Genomic DNA, 12,038 nt, shown 5'->3' with positions numbered 1-12,038 from the left:
AAAAAGTACATAGATAAGTCACATTACAATTCGCCTAACCTGGAATCGAACCCACATTCTCATACTTCAGTGACTGGTGCATTAACTACTAGGCCACCACGACTTTGGTCAAACACACGCTCATAATTTTGATGTAGGAAATACGACAATGATTTTAACCAATCCTGTTCAGACTTGTATTACTGATCCTGCCTGTACTGAGTATAGAATCTACACATTAATTTAGTTGTTTACTTTGATCCAATCAAAGATATTGCGTATAATTAGCTGAAAGGGTGTTTCTTAGGCTCTATTGAGTTTGTACGCAAATTGCTATGTACTCAGGCTTCGGTTGGTATGTTTACTGGGTTTGGAGTATGTTTGGACTTTAGTACTTTGGACTACTTTTTATAACTACGCTTTTAATGTGGAGTTTTCTAAAAAAATGACTATTAGGACCTACATTTTAAAATAATTTTGTATTTTGGCAATATTAAATGACTAACTTCTGCCAGCTTTAATCTGCATTCTATGGAGGCTACTTCACATAACCAGATAAGAGATAAAAAGAACCCTGTGTTATTTTTAAGGTTTTGAACTATCTATGTACTAAATTGCATATAAATCGGTCGAGTAGTTTTGGTGTGGAACCGTGCAGTCAGTAAATAATTTCGCATTTATAATAATTGGCAAGTAAAGATCGGAGTAGCATATCTTCCTCTAGCAAACTTCTTTGTTTAACGTTATCAATCAAGAATTAAATACCACTAGTAAATACATCATAATAAACCCATGACCACTATATACCAAGCTATACTACGTATTTTCAGCATTACCTATATATTTTTGCACCTCGCAAAAAGCACGCTACTATTTAAAGTCCATTCATTTATTTTGTTCACGTTGATGCACAAAATGTAGACTACAGATGACCAACGAGCTTTTGATTACCACTCGGTGCCGTGATATTAAAATGTGGACTACCTTAGGGAAATATTGCCAGCTACTTAATGGTGAAAATATCTATTGTTGATAGCGAAAATTGTGTTTTTTTTTTGAAGAAAAAAATGGTTGATAACTTCTTAATTGGAAGGTAGAATTTGAGAGTTTTTGGTAGTTGTTATGAGTTATAAGAGGGACTGGCAGCTCGCTTTACCTGAATGTTATAGGTAACTGGATCGAGGTGGTCAGAACAGGTAGTCACTCCATGTAAAAAACTGGTATTCATGTAAATCCAGTTAGAGTGTAAGCCAACTTCAAAATGCTCAAAACTTCTTTATTAACATTACAGATGTTATACGTAGGTACATGTGGTACAATTTCAAAATAGAAACAATATTTACCCTATCAGAGCGTAGCTTAGAGAATTACGGAGCTATGTAGTAGTTTAATTACCACACACTTCTTAAAAGGCCTAGACAGAAAACTTACCATCTATATACAGAACACAGACAACACAATACAACCTTTTGCGTACCATGTAGTATCACTACAAAATCTAACTTCATCCACATGGTAACCTGTTGAAAAACAAGTCTGTAACGAAAGCCCACCAGCTAGTTCGAAAGCCTAACAGCTCGAAGTGAAGTCAACTGTTGCTTCTAATTCCACCGACTTCCAAACCGCTGTGTGGTAACTAAAGCTTTTGCTACTTCGTGCTGGATTATCACTATGTATGCTGGAGTTGGTCGTTGTCACTTTTCGTTTCATGGTAGGAATGTAGCTTTTGTTTGTGGTATCACCTGCGTAGCATGGGAATAACTGCGCTCTGTAAGTGCTTGTAAAGCCCTGAATTAAATTAAATTATTTGATTTTGACTTTCATGACCCTGGATTAAAAGTAGCCTTTCTCAATAAATGGGCTATCTAAAACAGCTCTATCATATTAGTATCTATTGGTTTTAAGTCAATGTACCTATGCACATTTACTATGTTATATAATAAAACAAACTACTCGGATACAACATCAGGTGTCGTAAACGAAATAAACTGTTTTTAGAAGGTACAAATGGAGTTCCGGAACCCAGACCATAGTTTCCGAGATGATTGTATCTAAGAAAAAAAATATTAGTGCAGATAATACAAAGAGGTTTTAAGGTGTCGCAAAAAATCCTCTCCCGACACATAATCTAATGTGTCGCCCATAATATAGAGCGGTATCTAACTTGTCACTTTTTCAAAGGACTTAAAGAAGTATGAATGTCCCAAATGTTTACAATATTACTACTGATCTTCGTACAAAAACTTATAGCTTTATATTTTACTTCTTTTGTTTTGATAATACCTGGGTATTTTAATGAAATTTTTTCACACCTAAAATATTCGAATGTGAAAGAAGTGGGTACCTAATAAATATTGCAAAAGATAATTTCAGCATTTACATCTGTGTAAGTTATGTCACATATAGCCCGGTACAAATTGCCTTAAATTCTACTAGGTAAGAATCTTTCCTGTGATCCTGTGATCTTCAATCAATATCTCCTCAAAATACAGTTGTCTCCCAAAATATTTTTTAGAATTCTCCAAAAAAAACAAACTAAGCATGAAACAAACACACGCCAAGTGAAGTCAAACAAACCTGTCATCTAATCCGGGGCAGGTAAAACGTCTTATCTTGTACTTAAACAAATATTCCGACTTAACCCCCCCTTACTCTGTCTAATCCCAAAGATTCCTTAAAGGGTCGGAACTTTCGTGTTTTTTGTCGACACTGATAGTGAGTGGAGGGTTAAGTGTGACGAGTGTATGAAAAAGTATAACGAGCTCATTATTATGTGTGGTTCATTAAGTAAAATTTGTTATGTTACGCAGGAGGTCCTAGGTTTGATAATCTGATAAAGGACTCAAAATATAGGTTTTTATTCTTTTTATATAAAGGTGTCGTGTGCCCTGTGGGAGACACAGGGCACACGACACCACAAAGGTTGTAGATTTATGTGTATCTTTAGAGAAAGTAGGAGAATAGTAGTCGAAAGCCAGAAATTCTGCCAATCTAACTTACCAAAGAATAGAAACCGTTCCGGATAGTCAGAAGCAAGAGCTATTCAATTGGTTTCGGGATACCAAGATAACTGGTAAAATACTTATTCTCAGTTGCAGCCAGTTACACTGGAAGCCGATGACCCCATCACAGTTTCAGAAAAGGCTAGACTGATGATGATGGGACATGCCAAAGAACGTCATGTTACACAACAGTTGCATTACAGATTATTTTTAAATAGTAGGTATCACATTTGAAAAATACTGATACCAACTAGATTGGTTTCGATTTGAAGCAAAACAAATATAACTGGGAACAGAATCCGAGTTCCCACCAATTAAGGGTGATAATTATTTGATCAATACGACTATTTTAATTCCAAGTAATAAAATATATTTTTCCCATTATCAGGCGGTATTACAAAGGACTAATCCTTTGCATAATGCATTAATACTTTAATAGCAATGACATAAAGATAGAACCGCGGTATAACTCAATTAAGTTTTATAACTTATCCCTGAAGATAACTACTGATTTCTTGAATATCAAGGGTTCCGTCATTTGAAAAACTTTACTATTGTTAATAGAAGATTGTACCTCTTTGAGGAACAGGCAAGTATAATATTGTATTTTGAAAAATTATATTTTTTCCGAAAATCGATCTCAGTGGCGTGCACTTGGAGAACCCTATGTCCAGCAGTGGACTGCGATAGGCTGATGATGATGATGATATTTTTTCCGTGGTTTTCCCCAAGTCTTAAGAGGACCACTTTCTGAAACCAGGTAAATAGAAGCCTATTTCCTTTATCAGACTCTAGAATGTTTGGGTACTAAATATTGAAATTGGTGCAGTAGTAGCTTCGGCGAGAGCGCCCAACAGATAGACTGAGAGGTAATCTTAATATAAAAAATGAGCAAACTGCATATCTTCAAAACATGGCCAAAGAAAAAGTAAAATATGAACGCTCAACGATTTTATGATAAGCAATATTTCGCTAAACAGCAAATCTAAAATGCATCTTTCTAAATTGAATGCGAAATATACTCATCTGCAATCCAATTCCTTTAGGTACGTTTTCCAAGAATCCCGAAGGACCAATTTAGATTGCATTTCATACATCTGCGATTTTAAAAACGATCTTATTCATAAAAATGTCCAACTGATCTTCCTTCAGCAATTTATGTACGGAACCATCCTTTAAGCTGCGAGTTGCACTTCGCCCGTTTATACTGAGATCAGCAAATTTTAAGCTACTATTTTCCGTGGTTCCACTTGCGTTTAGGGGGGATTATTTCCCGCAGCAGGATAAAAATAGCCTACTTATATCCTTTCTCACGCTCTAGACTATCTTTTTACAAAGTTTTATTTCATTTGGTTCAATAGTCTTTATCATAAATGTTGGACAGACAGACTGAGTAACTTTTGTGTTTATGCAAGGACATACTTACAATTTGTATTTTGCATTTTATCCCCTGGATAATAATAACCTAATTAACTAAAAGGAAAAAACGAAATACACAAGTTTCTACAAAACAACTATAATTTAAGACGTCATCAGGAAAATGGGGTAGTGTCGCAATTCACCCGTTTTCGAGGGAAAACATTTTCTAAAAAGGGGAAAAAGGAATCTAGTTGACTACATATCTTTATTTGGACACGCCGATAAAAAAATAATGTCCGACATTAAGGGGAGGACTTAATTTAAATATTTCTGACGCATACTCTTCTCTCTTTCGTTCTCCTAGCTTCTCGTATAAAGCTATCTCGTTCTCCCCGTGGGCGATAAGTCACGGAACCGACGTTGGGTAAATGCCTTTTTAAGTGAACTCTACAAAGTTAAAAAGAGATTTTTTGTAACAAAATGTAAGGTAACATTATGGTTTGCCGTTAACCGATGATTGCTTTATGTTAAATACTAGGGTTTTATGTTAGTTTTTACTGTTTTACGTTTGTTCGAAATGTTATTGTTTTTTTATGACCGAGTTTTTTGGGCGAGATAGTTAATTTCTCACGGCGTTTTTTGAGGTTGTAAGCGCCACTTTGGCAAAAGAGTTTAGCTTTCGTTGATTAAAATTGTGGTGATATTTGCATGTAAATGTTTTGTTTTATGATTTATTCTATGTTTTGGTGGGTATTTTATTTTCTAGCGTGTATAGAATGTCAATTGAACATTAGCTCTTTTATTAGGATTCTTATATAAGGTTTGGCGAAGGCAAGTAGCTTTGTTTTTGGACAGGACGGTAACTTACTATAATATGAAATAATATAGAGACCTATAGGCCCTAGAAAGATGGTCATGTTGTCTGAGAGCATGACTTTCTGGAATAACTTATAAAATTTCTAACCTAAGGATCTTCCTGCATTTTTTTTGTTCTGTATTGGCTATAAATCAAGTTCTCAACCGACCCTTATTGAGCACAAAACATACAATAACCACAACAAACTAAGTCACTTAAAGTCTTATTCATAACACAATAATGATTAAAAACGCGACACCGCCCGACTTTGGGACATAAATTACAAACTTTTTCGTTCAAAATGTTCTACAAAAAAGAGAAGAAAAAAACTTGTTTTTTTTTTTTATTGGCCGCCATTGAAAGACCCACGTGAGTGCGTGGTTGATTTATTAGAACATTTTTTGGATTAATTCAAAATTAGGACTTATCTCGGTTTCTTATACAGTTAATTGGGATGGAGATTGACTAATGTATTTTTAACTAACGTTGTTCTTGTTTGGTTTAAAAAAAATGGAATGTCGTGGGTTTGTTCGTTTGTTTATTATTTTTTGTACTGATTGTATCTTTGATGTGAATTTATTTATTTGAAGCTTTCAACCGGAAGCCTTATTATCCGTGTGTGGGTAGATACAAGCTCTGCATTTTGCCTGAGTTTAAATAAGGATTAATACGTAAAAGTTTAGAAGTCACCATTTTGCTGTTATTTAATAAATTATTTTATTTTGTATCTCAAAGCTTATTATTGTTGGGCTATTTTTCGATATTACACAACTTCAGTAAACGTTTGTGTAATAATATAGTAGATAATCTATTAATCATTATAGCAATAGAAAAGTTAACATTGAAGATTAGAATTTTTCAAATTTGTACAGGTACTTAGATACTTTTCAAAAGCAAAAATCAACCAACGTTAAAATCTTGCAACATTGAGCTTATCAGAACAAAAATGCATTTCAAAACAAAAGAACGGGATTTTTCTACATTCGAAATATAGTGCACCATGTTTTTGTATCTGTCAATATTTGATACCGGCTTATCTATTTTAAATATAGGAATAGTACCTTCGAAATAGGTCAATGACCAGCGACCATTTCCTATTTTTGAACACGTGTTAAATTCAGGTTTTTTTTTTTGCTTGAATAAACTTGACTGTCTATGTACGTAAAACTATTAAATTATAAAGTAAATCAAAAATGTATAGTATTATAAGATGATAAGAGAATATGTTTGGTATTATAAAATAAGTGTTCATGAAAAAAATACTGTTTATTACTAATAATATTCAGTAAATAAAACACTGTTTACATGCATAATTAATTTAATTTCAATCCACATTTTATTTACACAGCACTTTTTACTCTAATTAATTTCACAGAAAAATGAAAGAAAGCAATTATTTGTTTCATTTAATTAATTTTAAACAAACAAAAGAACTGTTTTGACTACGCCAATATTTTTAAGAAAACTTTTGTTACTAAAAAACAAAAATGTTTGAACACATTCTTCGTTATAAAAAAGGAACATAACTTATACATTTTTTGGTATTTCTTTGACCTTCTGGTACAAACTCACTCACAAACCACTTAAGAGATATTTAAATTTATTCACTAATATTTCTACTATTAATGAGTATCATGTACAATTTATTTTTACTGTCTAATTTAATTTATTTTTACTTATTAAAATTCACCGGGTTTGTATTCTCTGTGGACAGCACTCAGGAAATGGCTGACTCAAGTTTCCGTACCGAAAGAACCCAGGTACGGTGTAGTCAGAATTACATCTGAAATAAATAAAATAAGTGTACATAATAATAAAGATTTTAACTTACTAGAGACCCATCCCGTTGTCATACGGGTGTATTGTAAGATATTTTTTATCACACTGTTTGTAGGTGAAAATCAAAAATCCGTAAACACTGCGTGCGACATCAGTATATAGACAGCACAAACCAAACTTAATGGCGATTTGCAACTAACTTCAGAGCACAAATGTTGTTTGCAAAAATAGTTCCTGCGTCACGACTCGCGCGGTGTTCAGACCCCAAAAAGTTTGGTTCGGACCGAAACGATACGATTCTTGTTTATGGCATTATTATTTGGAGGTTTTAAAAAAGCGTATATTATGCATATAACTATGTAGGCAGCACACATACACACAATTATTTCGAAAAAGTTAAACTCACAGTATAATCGTTAATCAGCTAGTCCGGACAGCTACTCAGATATCCTGTATGATAATATTATCATCCTTTTTATACCTGAAAATCATGCTTATGATTTTGGTACTGATAGTCGGAATTTCTATATGAATCATTGTATATAGGTATATTACGGAATAGGTAATCATATATATGATGATATCCATCGAATTACACCACTAAGCTAAGCTACTAAGCTAAGCAGCCTAAGCTACTAGACAATTTATAATGTAAAATCTAGCTGTTTCCTTTGGTTCCACCTGCGTCACATGGACACTAATTCTTACCAAAATGGCACTGCACTATTCAAAATCATTTTTTTATTCTACTCAGAAACAAAAGAAAAACCTTCACACATAACTTACAGACTTCGAATCTATCTTGGCCATTCTTTGTTTAATTATTTTCGAATACAAAGTGCTGTTAGTAAGTCGTAAGTAATTCAAATGAATCCAAAAACTAGTTATTTCATTGTAAATGTCATAACAAGAAAATAAAAGCTGTGTACATTGACATTATGGGGTAAGCAATCGAATAGTTGGCACGCGGCCAATTCGCCTCAAGTGACGATAAAAACTTATTGTAGCGGATTCAATTTCCCTTAATTTAATTAGTTTCATGTTATTTAATGTGTGGAATAACAACAGTTTTTTGGAGCATTCTGCCAAAAACTACGAACCAGTACGAGTTTTTTTTTTATAATTGCTATTTTTTTTTAGCATCTATTGTTGGACCGTAACTTTTAAAAAAGAAATAAGCTACCAATATACCCACGGTCTTAAACTCAATTTGATCCATAATTAAAAACAACTGTGAAGTAACACCAATATTTCAAATTTCTAAATTTTGGTTCTCCCATAAATATTAAAACTGTCAAAACAATTATTTGAGCTACAAGAATATTTCTATTAGCTCAAATAAAAATGACAGTGAGTATTCGGTAAACAAAAATAAAGGCTAATTTTTACTCACCATTGATAAAATATGCCACCATGAAAGGGTGTTTTTAACAAGGGACGAATTCCTACTACTTTTTTGTCTAATTTGTCAAGTTTTTTGAAGCAAGGTGTTAGGACTTTTTTTGGAGGCAAAAAGTAAATAATGAGTAAACATAGTTCTGAGTTGTTTTGGAATTAATCAGACGAATATGTGTGGGCTTGTGTCTATTATTTCGTTTTATGTAGGTTGGAGCAAAAATAGATTACATTATGTTTACAGTAATTACAGCTATTTATATTATGCAAAATTTTATGTAAATATGATTGTTTCTAATTAAAATTTAATGAATAAAAGGCTACTGTAATGTTTGAACTAAAATTGAATCTGTTTTAGTCACAAAATGGTCAAGCGTTTTATGATGTGTTAACTTTAATTGAGAAATGGTACTAACAAAATAAAAACTAACTATTTTAGCTATAACATTTAATTAACAGGTTCGACTAACACATAAACACTTAAAGCTATTTATTTAAAATCTACTTACGTCGTATTTCCTATAAAAACCTCGAATAGTTCTGGTTCTAACTGGGCTTCTTTGGTTACTTTTTTCCCTTCCACCTGTCTTTTGGTTCTTTTTACTTCATCCATTTTATGGACTTTGCCCACTCTTTCTAACTTTACTTTTTTTCTTAATGGGAAAGGGTGGATAAACACCCTTTGTTTCTCCTGTATATGGGCTCTCACTTCTTCTAATATTTGCTTGGGCAACGAATCTGTCTGCCAATCAGGTTTTCTCCTATCATCTGAATTTTGCGATCTGGCTATCTGCTCTTTATTGTTTGTAGATTTTATTTCTAAATCTTGAAAGTTCTCCAAATCTGGATTCATAAGTACGGCATTTTTCGGTTTTTGTATATGTTTTTTCAATGTAATTGGATTGCTTTGTGTATTTAAATTTAAAGTCTTCAGTGCATTTGGATTCTTGAGCACATTCAGAATATTCAGTGTATTTGGGTTGCTCAGTACATTCAGGTTGTTCAGTGTATTTAGAGTCTTCAGTTTATTTGAATTTTTTAGTGCATTTAGAATATTTAGTGTATTTGGAATGTTCAGTGTTAATGGGTTGTTCAGCGCATTTCGATTGTTTACTTTATTTGGGTTGTTTACATTGTTCTGTGTATTTGCATTTTTCAGTGCATTGAGAATGTGTAGCGTATTTAAATTGCTCAGTGTATTAGGGTTGTTCAGTGTATTTAGTTTCTTGAGTGCATTTGGGTTGTTCAGTGCGTTTAAATTGTTCTGTGTATTTGCGTTGTTCACTACATTTAGATTGCTTAGTGTATTTGGGTTGCTCACAATATTTAGATTGCTCAGTGTATTTGGGTTGCTCAGAGGATTTGGATTGTTGTTCGGTAGGGATTCTTTATCTTCGAATAAATGATTCCTGTGGTACATATTCTGAGGATGACTCCAGTTGTAATGGTGAATGTTAGAGAATGGGTACGGCAGCAAGATTGATTTCTGAATTTCCTTTTGGTATTTCCCTGTATACATTGGTTTATAAGTCATAGCTTTGTAAGGCTGCTGCGGTGCTGCTCCTCTCGGACTTGGAGTATTCGTTTTCTTTGGATCATGCTGGTACGAAGCCATTCTTTGGAAATTCGACATCGGATAATAATAGGGCAGTTTCCCAAAATCTTTGTGTGTTATAAGAGGCCCAGTCAATAATGTATCTGTCATTCTTCGCATTTGATTTGCCGGGTAGGGTTCCGAAGATGGTGTAGGAGAAAATTTTGTATTAATTGCTGGTTTGGGTGGTTCTACTTGCACCATATCCACCGGAGGTTCTATATCGATAGGAATTGCGGGTATAACAGGAATCATATCGTTCCTCATAGTTTCTGTTCGTGACATGTCGGGACGCATCAAATCTGCTGCTCTCACCTTACCGCTAGCTAAAGGCTCATACCAATATGATACATGCCCTTGCTTAATAACCTTTTGTAGAAGATCAGATCTCGTGAATTTGTTTTCTACAGTTTTTGCAGTATGCATAATATCTTCTAACACATGGTCCGTGCTTGTTTTATCGATTTCCTTATATATATCCTGTGCCAAATTATAGATTTCTACAATAGCATCCAAATCACTTTTCTTGACTGTGTGAAGCATTTCTGTTAGACTTCTAATCTCTTTTTCTGATAAATACCTATCTTGTTCCGTTTCGTTACTGTCTTCGACGATATCATCTAATTTTGTTCCTGTTTCTCCTTTGAGATTGAGTATTCCATCTATGATATCAGGTTCAGTTTTTTTGTCGACATTAACAATGTTTTTAGCAACTTCGTCTTTATTAATATTGTTATCATCTTTGATGTCTATTAATGTAAAATTTTCTCCTATCAGTTTGAGGTTGGTTATGTTGACTTGTCGCATTGGAGCGTATACGTGACCTGTTAAGTTCTTTCTTCGTATTTTACAGTGGTAGTTGCCGCAGAATGAGGTAGCTGGCCACGTGGTGTTTACAGCATGCAGTTTGCCCGTGTCTGGATCTCGGCAGAAGAGACCTGGAAAAATTAAATCTGCTATTAATTCAAGTTCATCAACAACAGCTTTGATTTTTGAAAATTCTTCTGTATTCTTTTGGTGTTTCATTTTAGTATTTCAATGATTTGTGATTGTTATAGACATCTCTTTCTGGCCTTTTAGAGAAACACTATTATTATTGTTACAAACTAGCTCTCCATTCCCCCTTAAGCAATGCTACATAAGATACATGTCTATTATGATTGATTGTGGTCTAGTCAATAGGGTACCTAGACCACTGCTCCCACACAAAGGGGACCGTCACAAAGGGATGGCAGAACGGATGTATAGCTTTCCTTTTGTTCCGGAGTACCGTCCAGAACATTGCGCTTTGGTCCTGTGTTGTAATGACGAAAGTTGTTATAGTTTTTGTCTCCAAATTAGAAGTGATTTGATGGAAGCTGATTTTGATTATTAACATTTTAATGTTTTTGTTGTTTGTCATTTACTAGTCTTAAAGATCGATATTGGATTGACCACATTTTCTAGACAGAATTGAGTAAATGTTCTGTTCTGAGCCATAGATTATTTTGTCAAAAATGCACGGATTATGGACATTTTTGAATAGGTATACAAAATTCTGGTGTCAGTTATATTTTTTATGTGATTTCAATAATGTTTGCTCTTTATTATATGTAAAGAGTGCGGATTAATCAGTTGGTAATATTACATGCAAAAGTCCTTATCTTGACCTGCATGTACCATTGTACAATACGTAATACTGGGTTATCCTACAGTTATACTTAGTATGAAACGTCCGTAGTTAAGGCCTCACACGGCCAGACTTATCCCATACAATCAAGAGGGACAAGTGTCAACTTAGCTGCCGAGCTCGGAACTTAGTCCGTAACTGTGTGACGAGAATATCTTAGACCAGTGTTAACCTGTGTGGTATAACCACCACATGGCATTAAGTGGGATATTAAATGAATATAGAATTTTAAAGCTAAGTTAAAAAAATGATATTTATACCTAAAACCCTGTTCTAATTGCTCTAATTGTGACAAATATTATACTGAAAACCGCATAAAAATTGGCTCAGACAAACGTGGGCCTTGTTTTTTTGAGTCGGTTAAAAATATTTCACGCTAACTAACACGCATGTTTTTTTATCCTT

The 12,038-nt window shown here is 33.8% G+C and overlaps 1 protein-coding gene across 1 annotated transcript; it reads right to left on the bottom strand.

The window, feature by feature from the left end:
• Positions 1–6,496: 6,496 nt before the first annotated feature.
• On the bottom strand, positions 6,497–10,990 carry LOC124642151. Its single transcript, XM_047180464.1, has 2 exons — positions 8,880–10,990; positions 6,497–6,979 (listed from the first exon to the last, which is right to left on the bottom strand). The coding sequence occupies exons 1-2, from the start codon at positions 10,988–10,990 to the stop codon at positions 6,883–6,885; spliced, it is 2,208 nt and encodes a 735-aa protein (XP_047036420.1). The 3' UTR covers positions 6,497–6,882.
• Between the last annotated feature and the right edge of the window lie 1,048 nt (positions 10,991–12,038).

Source organism: Helicoverpa zea, chromosome 24 (assembly GCF_022581195.2).
Source record: "Helicoverpa zea isolate HzStark_Cry1AcR chromosome 24, ilHelZeax1.1, whole genome shotgun sequence".
NCBI classification, from domain to species: Eukaryota; Metazoa; Arthropoda; class Insecta; order Lepidoptera; family Noctuidae; genus Helicoverpa; species Helicoverpa zea.
Note: the sequence above shows the minus strand (reverse complement) of the source record. Positions and strands in the feature narration are given on the sequence as shown.